Here is a 16,177-nt window from a genome sequence, read left to right on the forward strand (position 1 = left end):
GATGACTCTGTAACAGTACTTTCTGTTGCAGTGGAATGTTCCTGAGTGATTAGTTCTGAACTTGCTGAAATCCCAGTAGAAAACATATCACTAGTTATAACCTCTGATGTTGATTCAGGTGTTTTTTCTTCCAAAGTTACTACAGTTGTTGTTGGTATGGTTGGTGTCTCTATTTCAACTTTGGTGGAACTTCCTTCACTTGTTGATGAAATGAGAGTACCTTGTTCAGTACTTTCTGCAGAAGAGGATGGTGTCTCAGTGGTGATGATTCCTTTGGTACTGGAGGCAACCTCCTGACTTATGTTTGTAAAAGGAGATATTGTACCATCAGTAGTGGAATGAAAGGTAGTAGCTGCTGTAGATGACTCTGTAACAGTACTTTCTGTTGCAGTGGAATGTTCCTGAGTGGTTACTTCTGAACTTGCTGAAATCCCAGTAGAAAACATATCACTAGTTATAACCTCTGATGTTGATTCAGTTGTTTTTTCTTCCAAAGTTACTATAGTTGTTGTTGGATTGGTTGATGCATCTGTCTCTATTTCAACTTTGGTGGAACTTCCTTCACTTGTTGATGAAATGAGAATACCTTGTTCAGTACTTTCTGCAGAAGAGGATGGTGTCTCAGTGGTGATGATTCCTTTGGTACTGGAGGCAACCTCCTGACTTATGTTTGTAAAAGGAGATATTGTACCATCAGTAGTGGAATGAAAGGTAGTAGCTGCTGTAGATGACTCTGTAAAAGTACTTTCTGTTGCAGTGGAACGTTCCTGAGTGGTTACTTCTGAACTTGCTGAAATCCCAGTAGAAAACACATCACTAGTTATAACCTCTGATTTTGATTCAGTTGTTTTTTCTTCCAAAGTTACTATAGTTGTTGTTGGATTGGTTGATGCATCTGTCTCTATTTCAACTTTGGTGGAACTTCCTTCACTTGTTGATGAAATGAGAATACCTTGTTCAGTACTTTCTGCAGAAGAGGATGGTGTCTCAGTGGTGATGATTCCTTTGGTACTGGAGGCAACCTCCTGACTTATGTTTGTAAAAGGAGATATTGTACCATCAGTAGTGGAATGAAAGGTAGTAGCTGCTGTAGATGACTCTGTAACAGTACTTTCTGTTGCAGTGGAATGTTCCTGAGTGGTTACTTCTGAACTTGCTGAAATCCCAGTAGAAAACACATCACTAGTTATAACCTCTGATGTTGATTCAGTTGTTTTTTCTTCCAAAGTTACTATAGTTGTTGTTGGATTGGTTGATGCATCTGTCTCTATTTCAACTTTGGTGGAACTTCCTTCACTTGTTGATGAAATGAGAGTACCTTGTTCAGTACTTTCTGCAGAAGAGGATGGTGTCTCAGTGGTGATGATTCCTTTGGTACTGGAGGCAACCTCCTGACTTATGTTTGTAAAAGGAGATATTGTACCATCAGTAGTGGAATGAAAGGTAGTAGCTGCTGTAGATGACTCTGTAACAGTACTTTCTGTTGCAGTGGAATGTTCCTGAGTGATTACTTCTGAACTTGCTGAAATCCCAGTAGAAAACACATCACTAGTTATAACCTCTGATGTTGATTCAGTTGTTTTTTCTTCCAAAGTTACTATAGTTGTTGTTGGATTGGTTGATGCATCTGTCCCTATTTCAACTTTGGTGGAACTTCCTTCACTTGTTGATGAAATGAGAGTACCTTGTTCAGTACTTTCTGCAGAAGAGGATGGTGTCTCAGTGGTGATGATTCCTTTGGTACTGGAGGCAACCTCCTGACTTATGTTTGTAAAAGGAGATATTGTACCATCAGTAGTGGAATGAAAGGTAGTAGCTGCTGTAGATGACTCTGTAACAGTACTTTCTGTTGCAGTGGAATGTTCCTGAGTGATTAGTTCTGAACTTGCTGAAATCCCAGTAGAAAACATATCACTAGTTATAACCTCTGATGTTGATTCAGGTGTTGTTTCTTCCAAAGTTACTACAGTTGTTGTTGGTATGGTTGGTGTCTCTATTTCAACTTTGGTGGAACTTCCTTCACTTGTTGATGAAATGAGAATACCTTGTTCAGTACTTTCTGCAGAAGAGGATGGTGTCTCAGTGGTGATGATTCCTTTGGTACTGGAGGCAACCTCCTGACTTATGTTTGTAAAAGGAGATATTGTACCATCAGTAGTGGAATGAAAGGTAGTAGCTGCTGTAGATGACTCTGTAACAGTACTTTCTGTTGCAGTGGAATGTTCCTGAGTGGTTACTTCTGAACTTGCTGAAATCCCAGTAGAAAACACATCACTAGTTATAACCTCTGATGTTGATTCAGTTGTTTTTTCTTCCAAAGTTACTACAGTTGTTGTTGGATTGGTTGATGCATCTGTCTCTATTTCAACTTTGGTGGAACTTCCTTCACTTGTTGATGAAATGAGAATACCTTGTTCAGTACTTTCTGCAGAAGAGGATGGTGTCTCAGTGGTGATGATTCCTTTGGTACTGGAGTCAACCTCCTGACTTATGTTTGTAAAAGGAGATATTGTACCATCAGTAGTGGAATGAAAGGTAGTAGCTGCTGTAGATGACTCTGTAACAGTACTTTCTGTTGCAGTGGAATGTTCCTGAGTGATTACTTCTGAACTTGCTGAAATCCCAGTAGAAAACACATCACTAGTTATAACCTCTGATGTTGATTCAGTTGTTTTTTCTTCCAAAGTTACTATAGTTGTTGTTGGATTGGTTGATGCATCTGTCCCTATTTCAACTTTGGTGGAACTTCCTTCACTTGTTGATGATTTGAGAGTTCCTTGTTCAGTACTTTCTGCAGAAGAGGATGGTGTCTCAGTGGTGATGATTCCTTTGGTACTGGAGGCAACCTCCTGACTTATGTTTGTAAAAGGAGATATTGTACCATCAGTAGTGGAATGAAAGGTAGTAGCTGCTGTAGATGACTCTGTAACAGTACTTTCTGTTGCAGTGGAATGTTCCTGAGTGATTAGTTCTGAACTTGCTGAAATCCCAGTAGAAAACATATCACTAGTTATAACCTCTGATGTTGATTCAGGTGTTGTTTCTTCCAAAGTTACTACAGTTGTTGTTGGTATGGTGGGTGTCTCTATTTCAACTTTGGTGGAACTTCCTTCACTTGTTGATGAAATGAGAATACCTTGTTCAGTACTTTCTGCAGAAGAGGATGGTGTCTCAGTGGTGATGATTCCTTTGGTACTGGAGGCAACCTCCTGACTTATGTTTGTAAAAGGAGATATTGTACCATCAGTAGTGGAATGAAAGGTAGTAGCTGCTGTAGATGACTCTGTAACAGTACTTTCTGTTGCAGTGGAACGTTCCTGAGTGGTTACTTCTGAACTTGCTGAAATCCCAGTAGAAAACACATCACTAGTTATAACCTCTGATGTTGATTCAGTTGTTTTTTCTTCCAAAGTTACTACAGTTGTTGTTGGATTGGTTGATGCATCTGTCTCTATTTCAACTTTGGTGGAACTTCCTTCACTTGTTGATGAAATGAGAATACCTTGTTCAGTACTTTCTGCAGAAGAGGATGGTGTCTCAGTGGTGATGATTCCTTTGGTACTGGAGTCAACCTCCTGACTTATGTTTGTAAAAGGAGATATTGTACCATCAGTAGTGGAATGAAAGGTAGTAGCTGCTGTAGATGACTCTGTAACAGTACTTTCTGTTGCAGTGGAACGTTCCTGAGTGGTTACTTCTGAACTTGCTGAAATCCCAGTAGAAAACACATCACTAGTTATAACCTCTGATGTTGATTCAGTTGTTTTTTCTTCCAAAGTTACTACAGTTGTTGTTGGATTGGTTGATGCATCTGTCTCTATTTCAACTTTGGTGGAACTTCCTTCACTTGTTGATGAAATAAGAGTACCTTCATCAGTACTTCCCGCATAAGAGGATGTTGTCTCATTGGTCATGATCCCTTCGGTACTGGAGGCTACCTCCTGACTTATTATTGGTAACGGAGATGTTGTTCCATCAGTAGTGGGATGAACTGTAGTACCTACTGTAGATGACTCTGTAACAGTACTTTCTGTTGCAGTGGAATGTTCCTGAGTGGTAACTTCTGAACTTGCTGAAATCCCAGTAGCATACACATCACTAGTTATAACCTCTGATGTTGATTCAGTTGTTGTTTCTTCCAAAGTTACTACAGTTGTTGTTGGTTTGGTTGATGCATCAGTCTCTATTTCCACTTTGGTGGAACGTCCTTCACTTGTTGATGAAATAAGAGTACCTTCATCAGTACTCTCTGCATAAGAGGTTGTTGTCTCATTGGTGATGATCCCTTCGGTACTGGAGGCTACCTCCTGACTTATTATTGGTAACGGAGATGTTGTTCCATCAGTAGTGGGATGAACTGTAGTACCTACTGTAGATGACTCTGTAACAGTACTTTCTGTTGCAGTGGAATGTTCCTGAGTGGTAACTTCTAAACTTGCTGAAATCCCAGTAGCATGCACATCACTAGTTATAACCTCTGATGTTGATTCAGTTGTTGTTTCTTCCAAAGTTACTACAGTTGTTGCTGGTTTGGTTGATGCATCAGTCTCTATTTCCACTTTGGTGGAACTTCCTTCACTTGTTGATGAAATTAGAGTACCTTCATTAGTCCTTCCTGCAGAAGAGGATGTTGTCTCAATGGTGATGATTTTGGTACTAGAAGCCACCTCCTGACTTATTTTTGGTAAAGGAGATATTGTACCATCAGAAGTGGGATGAACTGTAGTACCTACTGTAGATGACTCTGTAACAGTACTTTCTGTTGCTGTGGAATGTTCCTGAGTGGTTACTTCTGAACTTGCTGAAATCCCAGTAGGAAACACATCACTAGTTACAACCTCTGATGTAGATTCAGATGTTGTTTCTTCCAAAGTTGCTAGTGTTGATACTGGTACACTTGATGCATCTGTCTCTATTTCCACTTTGGTGGAACTTTCTTCTCTTCTTGTTGACATTAGAGTACCTTCATCAGTACTTCCTGCAGAAGAGGATGTTGTCTCAGTGGTGATGATCCCTTCGGCACTGGAGGACACTTCCTGACTTATTTTTGGTAAAGGAGATATTGTACCATCAGTAGTGGGATGAACTGTAGTACCCACGGCAGATGACTCTGTAACAGTACTTTCTGTTGCTGTGGAATGTTCCTGAGTGGTTACTTCTAAACTTGCTGAAATCCCAGTAGCATAAACATCACTGGTTATAACCTCTGATGTTGATTCAGGTGTTGCTTCTTCCAAAGTTACTACAGTTGTTGTTGGTTTGGTTGATGCATCAGTTTCTATTTCCACTTTGGTGGAACTTCCTTCACTTGTTGATGAAATTAGAGTACCTTCATCAGTACTTCCTATAGAAGAGGATGTTGTCTCAGTGGTGATGATCCCCTCGGTACTGCGGGCCACCTCCTGACTTATCTTTGGTAAAGGAGATATTGTACCATCAGAAGTGGGATGAACTGTAGTACCTACTGTAGATGACTCTGTAGCAGTACTTTTTGTTGCTGTGGAATGTTCCTGAGTGGTTACTTCTGAACTTGCTGAAATCCCAGTAGTAAAAACATCACTAGTTATAACCTCTGATGTTGATTCAGATGTTGTTTCTTCCAAAGTTACTACAGTTGTTGTTGGTTTGGGTGATGCATCAGTCTCTATTTCCACTTTGGTGGAACTTCCTTCACTTGTTGATGAATTAAGAGTACCTTCATCAGTACTTCCCGCAGAAGAGGATGTTGTCTCAGTGGTGATGATACCTTCGGTACTGGAAGCCACCTCCTGAGTTATTTTTGGTAACGGAGATATTGTTCCATCAGTAGTGGGATGAACTGTAGTACCTACTGTAGATGACTCTGTAACAGTCCTTTCTGTTGCAGTGGAATGTTCCCGAGTGGTTACTTCTGAACTTGCTGAAATCCCAGTAGTAAAAACATCACTAGAAAATCACTCTACATCACAACAACTTTGATGATATGAAAGTATTACAAAAGAGTAGTTTATTGTATAGGATGCATTCAATTAAGTTTCATTACATTTCATTTATTTTTCCAGTTGGTTAACAGTCATTATAGTCAAAGGATCTGCAAGATGTCTGTCCCGAAAACAGCATTTTGCGTTGGGTCGCTTTTTTCCACCTTTTTAGCATGTGCATCGATTTTTTTACATGTATCAATCATAAACAGCAAAATAAGATACCATCCAAGTTTCACCCTGCCAAGAGCGTTAATTAACGAGTAATTAACGATTTATGTCGATAACGAGTAAAAGTGTCCTGGACAAAGTTTTCATATCTCCAAATCCACTAGTTTGAATTCCACCAATCAGTGAATAGTATGTTTATTCATGAGCATTTTGCATTTGGTCGCTTGGTTCTACTTTTTTGACATGTCCATCAAGTTTTTTACATACATCAAATCACTTCACAGCAAATTAAGATATTAGACAAGTTTTCCCTGTCAAAAACGTTAATTGGCGAGTATTCCACATACAAAATTAATCGCATTCAGTTCTCAAACCCACTAGTTTGAATTCAACCAATCAGAGATGCAGTTTTAGTTATGAGCCGTTGCTAAAAATAGATTCAAGACTTTGCGTTGGTGAACCAGGGAGTTGTTATGCAACTCCCTGGTACAACTGCCATATACGTAGACTGTACACAAATCAAGCGTGGTGTTATATTACGTATCTGTCAATGACGTTCGTAGTGGTTAAATATTCATATTATGGGCGAGGTTTATTGGGTTCCCAACGAAAATATCTTGGAGAACAACAAAGTTGAAAGTTGCAATTTTTTCGACTTTCATGCCACCATTTGAAGTAAAATATAAATAGATAAGCTAGTTATGTATGTCGTTATGGCATAGTGGAGTCAGTGAGGTTGAGAAAAATCATAGAAAGGGACGCAAAATGCTGCTTTAATACTGCTTATTATCAGCAAATATTATTGGGCTGCTTTCAAAAGCCTAAATTGATCAATTTAGTAAAATGGCAGTGTCCTAGGAATTGATTTGAACCAGTAAATTTCACTAAACCACTGGCATCTTATATGCAAGTTGGTTAAAATTATGCAATTCTTAAGCTGCTTTGCAAAATTACTCCCAGTAAATATGTCAGAACATAACATTAAAATATCAATTAAGCATTACTTAGAATTTAGATTTAAATGTAATAAAGAATGATTATATCTGTAATATAGAAGTAACTGTCCTCACAACATGCCTAACATTATGTGTAATCTTTAAACAGATCTGTATTTAAAAATTCACAACTACTGTATACAATCAGCAACTTTCTTGTTAGTGATCACTTCAATATGAAACACATGAAATGCTGTTGTAGTCACTTTGTGGCACTTCTGTAACTTTCAGGATGTGCCACTATCTGCATATACTGTACTCCTACCTCTCAATTCTGCAATGGTTCTTCAAGGAAACTTTTGCATTAAACTTTTCATTGTACCAATGTTCATTTACTGACATTCCCTTCAATATTCACAAGCATTATAGGCCTAATAAATTGAGTATTAACTGTCTTTGAAATATATGGGATGGTACAGTATTGAATAATGACATAACTATTCTTCTAATTGCAACTATACTCTACTAGTATATACTTTACCTATAGCACAGTCCTTACTAGTCCATCCCGACACACAATGACATGTGTAAGAGCCATTATGAGAAATACATGTTCCATTATGTTGACATGGCAATGATTGGCAAACATCACTGTCTGTAAGAGAAGCAAACAAATGATATATTAGTGGCCAAATTAATAGGGGTGTGGCCAGTGGCGTAGGAAGGATGGGGGCTGAAGACTGATGGCCGGACTGGGGGTCTAAGGGGAGGGGGTGTCCCCCTCCCCTCTGGAATTTTTTGCATTTCCAGGTGGCCTCAGATGCAATATAGCACACTTCAACATCCACTCCATTTTGTAAATAATTTTGCATTTTCACCTGGCCTTAGATGCAATTTGGTGCTCCAAATGAGATTTTTTTCTCATTTGGAAATGAAAAAGGGGTTTTCTGACTCGGGGAGGGGGGTAGGGGGAGGCGGAATGATACTTCCGCCCAGGCTTGGGGCAATTACATCTGAATGTAATCGATTACAATTACGATTACTTGAGAATGTATGATTACGATTACGATTACAGCCTAAAGTTGAAGATTACGATTACATTGTAATGTAATCGTGATTACAATCACGATTAGATTGTGGTTACTTGCACAATCCTCTGCATATCTGTTTAATATAACTCTCTGCCGGGAAATAGGGCAATGAAATAGGGCAAAGGAAGGGCATTGACAGTATATACGGACAAAATTGTGGAAGTATATCTACAAGTCCAGTAACAAATACAATTTAAACAGACAATTAAACAGACAACCAGTTGTGTATGCAAAAGGATTGTGAACGCTGAGAGGCAGTATTGAACAGAACAATTCAGGTGATAAAAAATCCTTGAATATGGCGATCAAATCCCCAGTACTTCTTAGTATAAGTTTATTGTGCTAGAGAATTCTAGAAGCAGGAACACTTCTTTGGTCACACTAAAAGCCAATAGTAAGAATTAGTTTTAATCATTGTACTAATTTTGCCCTTCTGATTCAAATTTCACTGTAATCATTAATGTAATACGATTACGATTACTTTGCCCTTGTAATCGATTACGATTACGTAATTTTCACAAAAGTAATCGATTACGATTAATACGATTACTTCAAAAAATGTAATCGATTGTAATCTATTACAATTACTGATTACGATTACCCAAGCCTGCTTCGGCGGAAGTTCCGCCCCCCATATTTTTCACATACATTAACAAAGCCCCCCCCCCCACCCCGGTTCCTACGCTCTTGGGTGTGGCAACCTAACGTTCACAGTCTTGACTCAAAGACAGATCATGCTATTCCAAAAATTGACTTGCGGTTTCAAAATCCTGTGATTGGAAAAAAGTGGAAATGACTTTTTAAGCTTCTCTAACACAGACTTGCGTTTTCTGATAAGTTTAAACGGACTAACTTCTTACAGGGCCAGCAGAATTCATATCACTTGGGTTTTGGCACAATTAGGAGGTTTTGCGGTATCACAAGGTTTCTGAAGGAGTGGACAGGGGAGGGGAATTGTGGGAGCAAACTCCATCCCCTGCTCCACTCATTTCCGTTTGGTGTGACCATTACTGCATCTCGATTGGACATTTGGTTTACAAGTTTGGAAGCGTGAGCTGAGATTATATTTGTTAGTGAATCTTTCCATACATTAACAAAGCTGAATAAGGAAAAAAAACACTATGTATAAATATGCAGGTAAATACAACATTAGCTACAGGTATCTATATATTTCAAAATAAAACTGTTAGCAAACTGCTTATCCACTAGAGAGACTGCATAAGAGAAGTTGGCCTGACTTTTCGATCCTAGCAGGACGTACCATCTTCAAAGGCTAAATGACAAAAACACGCACAGATACAGACAGGTTAATGAGCATGGTGAAAACAAAGAGATAGATGTAAGGGGATTAGTAGACAAGGGATGGAGAGAAGAAAGAAAGAAACCAACAGGGGAAGAGGAGAGCTACCTCTCATAGAAATCGCATAGACGTTCAGACACTTACAATGAGTTTATTGGATAGGCCTAATTCTGGTGGGGGGTATTTTAGGGAAGTATTTTATGGTCTTTCATAGTTTTTGCTACTGTTATAGTGATGAAAAACATGTGGTATGTTTATCTCATCTTTAAACCAAACTCTGGTTGTAATGACGAGAGAGCAAACAAGTTCACTGTTGCCCATTGACACAGGAATTGGTTTCAAATTTATGGGGTTTATTTTGTCACTTACGGTGATCAGTGCATTCCAGGTACTAAGTTTTACTGTGACTGCTTAGGCCTACTGCAGGGACGTAGCCAGGGGGGAGCAGGGGGAGCGACCGCTCCCCCCCTTTCAGTGTCGAAAAAAATGTTTAAAAACTGTTGTTCTTTTAGCATGGTATTTTGTCAGTGCTCATTTGATCTTGAATACTCGTCAGCTCCGTTAACTCAATTATAATCGTAGTAACATTCACGCCTACTGATTCAACTACTTACTTATTTTGGCAGATGCAATTAGCTAAATTTAGCCTATAGCCTATTACAAGCCTACAGTTGGCCACTGCGTAATAAAATACATATTGCCTACCTAACCGCACTCTATGGAATGTCACGAACCGTATGCACAACAACGTCGACAACGTTCGTTCTCATCCTTTCTATGATTCGTCCTAAGTTGTTGCACGAACAGCATGTTATGAAGCTAAGCTAGCAATCGTACGTGATACGCACTTCCTATAAATAATTATTACACTGCTAATACACTGCGATAACGATATTTGTTTTTAGGCCACTGCATATCTGGCTATATTCCAAAATATGAAAGTTTATTTTGTCCATCAGTTAAGTTGGTCAAATGTATTAAAGTCCAGACATTGGACAATAAACAAGAATCATCCTACTTGAAAAATTGTAAAAGAGCACTATGTTTGTCTTTCTGATATATTATGTAAAAGAACATGTAAAAGAATTCAAGCAGGAAACAAAATCTGCTGATAATATGATATCATATGATCACGGGCGTAGCCAGTATGTAGCACTGTGGGCCCGGGCCTACACTTTTTTTGGCCAAGTTATCTTTTTTAAAAAACACCCATATTTCAAATCCATAAGCTTGCTGGACGAGTTTAAGAGTCTAGACAGGAATAACTATTGAAATGAACGTAGCAAGAATATGGCTTAATTAGGTGACCTAGTCTCCTAATTTAGGCTGTCATTTCTATCGCGTGCCGTTTCATTCAACACTCTACCCGCCGAAAAAGACTATAGGATCCGATCTTGTCAGTGTTGTAACATCTAGTTAAGAACCTGTTTACGCAGATAATATTTCAGTTGAGAAATGGCCTAGTGGGAGTGTCAGTGGTCTTCCACCTACCAATAGGATTGTATTATACTAGGGTGTTGGTTTATGTTAGTGTTAATTTGTTATGTATGTTGGAGATTAGGGTTGGGCGATATTTGCTTTTTAATGTGACAATAAATAGTTCAAAAATCATCGCAATATTTCGATAATTTTTTCTTGTTGTTTTTAGTGTGTTCGCGAACACACTAAAAACAACTGCCGATTTCCATCAGTGTGTTTGCGCATCAAACACACCGAGCATAATGGCGTGGGGTCCAGGGGCCCACTTAGAGCCCCGGTGAGGTCAAGGGTGAATCTCTTGTGGGGGTCCAGGGGGCGAAGGCCCCCGGAAAAGTTAAGTATTTTCGCGTGTCTGGCGATAAAAAATTCGCAATTGAGAATTCAAAATACTGACTAACTTTTTTTAATATAAATTGTCACAAAACTGATGAAAGTTTTAAAATGACAAGTTAGAGTAGCTATATTTTGTGATTAAATAAAAAGAGATTTAATCTATCTTACAATCTTTATAAAGTTTAACTTACAAAACTCTCGATATTATGAAACAAACTACGTTAGACGGCCTAGCAATCAGTTTACAACTGCAGTGTTTACCCTACTTAAATATCACAGTAGGCTACATGTGCTTCAAATTTTCCCAGGTACCTTGCTCAACAACCCCCCTGTCTAACACCTGTTTGTTAACATTTTTGGCACGGTTCCAAAAAAACTTTTCATGGAGAAAACTATATTGGCTCCACTCTAGAATTAATTAGGTCAGTCAGTAAATGATCGGTAAAGTTATGCGAAATATTATCTAAGACGTTCAAGCAGGGTTATAGCTAGGAGATTGTGAGTGCTGGTTAAATAAATTTGCGAAGCGTAGCGAGCGAAGCTCTCGCATCTCACGGCCGGGGGTCCAGGGGCCCGCTTAAGGGCCCCTGGTGGGGTCCAGGGGCAACGCCCCGGTGGGGGTCGAGGGTATTTTGGTAAATAACAGAAAAAGGTGACGTTATTATCATGTTTTACGGCAAGGGAAAGATAAATTTGTTACTTTTGTTGTATTTCACAAGCATTTTACTATTTTTTTGTGCCGGCCAGTGGACTGTTTATTCACTTCCAATGCTGGCCGGCAGGCGTGAGTGGTGGTTACCACCGGTCGCCGCCGGCCGACGTGGCTATAACCCTGCGTTCAAGGAAAGTATAAGTAAATATTCCCGTAACATTAAGGTAAGTAAAACACACCTCAAGCCAACCGACTCCTCTGCATGAACAAAACAATCTTTTCCCCATGATACACGAGGCAGAGTCTAGCTATATACCATACAGACATAGCACGATATCAAGGCCCCAATAGCTACAGTACAGTATGGCCATCTTTATGAAAGTAAACCTTCTAATCCCATGTTTTAGGCCACTAGGCATGATTAACTTAATGCTAAAAATTGTTTGTTTCCATGTCCTTGTGGAAAACGTCGACTTCGCAAAATACAATTTGTTGTGTTTTTGTTGTTACGTGAGATCCGCAACCTACGAAGTGGTTAGGCTATTTACTATACACTTAACTATGGTAGGATATTAATTTTTCCTTTTTTTGGAAATTCTAGAAAATACTTTCTTTTCCCCCCGCTTAAAACCAGATGTGGTCTTCTGGTTTATTCATAAATGGGTGAACTAGGAGCCTTGTTTACATGACATTTGTTGCATTTAGCACGATATGCAAGTTTCACGTGAATTTTTGGAAAGTATTTTGCTCGATCTTTCGTAAAATTAGAAAGGTGTACCAACTTACCTTTTGTACACAATTGGTTATTTCTCTACTGATTTTCAGAAGTATGTTCTCTATACAGTCAATGTTGTAAAGGACTGGTTTTTAAGAAGAACTTTGAAAAGTCAGTTAATGAAGTTGATAAACTTTATTTCTTTTCAACTTTCTTAACCATGGAATGCTAGAATAACATTTACACATAAAACGGAAATTTTTTTAAAATTTATTTCGAAATTTCTTTCACAAGAAATTATTGTCATTTGTTCAATCCTCAAAAAATATCGTCTTGAAAAAAAATTATGGCGATAATAATAATTTTCGATATATCGCCCAACCCTATTGGAGATGATGTTACAAGAGGATAATACAAACCAGAGCTCCTCCAGCATCCAAGCTGTCTAGTTTCTAATGTTGTTTAAAATCTCCTTGAATGAAGATACATCGTTACCACTGTTTGCCCTCGCAAGCATGTTTCTGTAGAGCTGATGTAACTCTCATATACGCCACTTTAAGCTGCTCATCGGAGCATAAATAACTAATATAAAAGATGTTTCAGCTCATTCTTTGCATCATAACTATACATATCTTACTAGTTTTGTATTAAAAACCAAAAAGAAAACTTTTAATTGTGACCAAATTTGACCTTGAATTGCCCAAAATAGCCCAAAATATTGGTAAAATGTGATGTTTGAGGGCGCTGTTCACAGGCATCGTTGGGCATATGACCCTGAAAATGCAGTTTATTTGTAGTCCTTATGCTAGTGGACCACCCTCTCAATTGTTAAGCACCTGTATGCTAATGCTATGAAGTTGTTGTCATTTGAATTACTCAAATCGGCTTGTGCAAGCATTTTCATACATATGAACGAAGTGATTTTCGCAATTTTCGAGTCGTAAATTTGAGTAGATAGCACAAAATACACAACTTTTTGACTTGAGTTTTTAAAAAAAGGGTCAATATGCTCCTGAAAAATGCTATTTAAAAAAAAATTAAAAAATACCCACAGGCCCAAAATGGACCCCCAATTTGGGCCAGAAGTGAGATTTCTTAAGTTTGAGGGCGCTGTTCGTAAAACGTACGACCCGCTTGACTTTTTTTTTGCACTTTTCCCGTACAACTACCACTGGACAAGGATCCTATGGAAATTAAAACTCAAACATGCCTTTGCTTGTGAATATAGAGCACACTCAAAGTAGGGCCAGAAAAGGCCCCTATCTCATTTTCTGCAAATTTAATTACTTGTTACGAAAAATTGAGACCAAAAATTTCCCTCAAAATTAGCTAAATTCGAAGACTGGCCACATGTCTTCCACAATATTTGCAATATCAGACATAAAATACTTGACATGCAAAAGATGCCTCCAAACTTGACACAAATTTAGGGCTCTTAAAATGCAATCTGGATTTGGTTGCTAGGCGGGGCCGTATCCTAGCAACGAAAAAGTTTTGAATCTTTTTTTTGCCCAATTTCATCCTTTGAGACATATGGCAAGACACCATATCAATTTCAGGCGATTCTGAGAGGGTCGACGTGGAGGCCACTGTTGATTTGGCATGGATTGACCCTTATATAAATTCCAGGCCACCCTCTTTACTTAATTAATTAATTTACTTATTACTTAACTTTAACTTATGTTAATCCCACCCACCCCACCACATAAAAAGAAGCAGGGAGAAAAAATAAAAAAGAAAGGAACAGCACTTATCTAACAAATGATTTTTTAAAGCCAATTTAAAGGAAGTCAAAGAGGGTTGGGTACGTAAGTTGACATCTAGAGAATTCCAGAACGTGGGGCCACTGATGCGGATTGTCTTTTGATAAGAAGAAGAACGACATAATCTATGAAAATAATTGTCCCTATTTCATGTATCATAATGGTGAACATTGCCTGCCTTGATGAAAAAAGAGCTAAAATTAGGTGGAAGTAAATTGTGATTAAATTTGTACATACTGTAAAGATGCCTAATTGGTAGTGGTATAAGTCGAAAATGCTAAGTATATATCCGGTTGTCTTTGAAAAAAGGTGCAGTGTGATCACGGTACAGAACATTGTTGATACATCGTACGGCACGCTTCGGGAGGATGAATAGGCGATTAACAATAGATGGGTGCGAGTTAGCCCAGACAATTGCACAATAGTTTAAGTGTGGTAAAACAAGGGTGTTATATATACTGTATAATATTTGTACAACACAATTTTCATAACCTACCACACACATCAAATTACAGCACACACCAGTGGCAGAGATTTCTTGTCAGAAGTGGGGGGGGGGGGGGGTTGCGGGCCATTGATGAAATAAAAAGTCATAACTGCTGGCTCACTATCTAAGTGGAGCGCCACCATAAGTTGGCGTGAAGTGCACAAGAATTTTTTGGCAAATATTGCCTCCCAGATTGCAGTAAATGGCACTGCCCAGGCCTTGAAAAGCTGCATTTAACCAGTGGCGTATGCAGGATTTTCTAACCCGGGGGGGGCGCGTATTAATATCTAAGCGGAGCGCCACCATTGGTTGGCACGCAGCGTACAAGCAAATTTCTGGTTTTGGTACCCCCAGATCACCGGAAATGGCACTTCTCGGGCTTGAAACTGACCAACCATATGTACACTTTTGCCTGAGAACCAAGTTTTTTCCAAATACTTTTTTTCTCATCTATAACCTTTTTGAAGATTGTCACCAGTCACACATCATGTTTGACTTCATCACATATCCTGTGGATCATTGCTTTTGTAGGTGATTCTTCATCGCGGCCCACAATATCCGTCAGCCCTACTGTTCAGAATTTGAAAATTCACAATTCTTGTGAATAAATTCACTTCAAAACATACCCATAATGTTGCACAAAATATCATCTATGGACAACCGATATAGAAAAACCTCCTTCAAACCCTAACAGACGGGTCAAAATTGCACGAGTATGATGAAGTATGATGAAGAATGTTGGTTAGGGAATTTTCGAAAATTCAGACAGCTACTAAAAAATTTTGTTGAAGGAAATAAAAATATACCAGATATTTCCGAAACCGAACACTACACACATCGACAGTTTTGAGCATGGGCGCAGATCAGTCTTGGATAATGGTGGGTACGCGTGTCTGTTCTATGACACTATCTAAGCGGAGCGCGACCATGGGTTTGCGCGTAGCGTGGGATTTTTTTTGGGCAAATATGCCTCCCAGATCGCCGGAAATAACACTTCCCAGACCTAATGATGCTCCTAAACCTCCTTAAGTTTTAGATCTCATGGCTTAGAAATTTAGTTTGGAGAAATACATGGGCATCTGCAGAAAGAAAATCAGGGACAAATAATCCAAGTAGACTTATGTATATACGATGGGTCTGGGGTCCTTTCCCAGAAAACAAATATAGACTGCCTCAAATGCGATTTCCGTCCTATATTTAACAACTGTGGATAAAATACAATAAAATGAGAACTGCTGCATGTCATTTGCACAATGCTGGATCAAACTGCACCAAAGTTCAATACAGGGGA

The 16,177-nt window shown here is 38.8% G+C and overlaps 2 protein-coding genes across 11 annotated transcripts in view; both read right to left on the bottom strand.

The window, feature by feature from the left end:
* The window catches only part of LOC139976171 (uncharacterized), a 192,145-nt gene that overhangs the window by 75,093 nt on the left and 100,875 nt on the right, over positions 1 to 16,177 (bottom strand). The window lies entirely within an intron of this gene.
* LOC139976355 (uncharacterized) overlaps positions 1 to 16,177 on the bottom strand; it is a 96,916-nt gene that overhangs the window by 61,069 nt on the left and 19,670 nt on the right. Inside the window, exons 2-3 of the mRNA XM_071985048.1 lie at positions 7,608 to 7,721; positions 2,150 to 5,899 (exon numbers count right to left, since the gene is read on the bottom strand). Of these exons, the coding sequence (XP_071841149.1) occupies positions 2,150 to 5,899; positions 7,608 to 7,721 (3,864 nt within the window). The remainder of the gene's footprint in view (positions 1 to 2,149; positions 5,900 to 7,607; positions 7,722 to 16,177) is intronic.

This window comes from Apostichopus japonicus, chromosome 11 (assembly GCF_037975245.1).
Source record: "Apostichopus japonicus isolate 1M-3 chromosome 11, ASM3797524v1, whole genome shotgun sequence".
Classification (NCBI taxonomy): Eukaryota; Metazoa; Echinodermata; class Holothuroidea; order Aspidochirotida; family Stichopodidae; genus Apostichopus; species Apostichopus japonicus.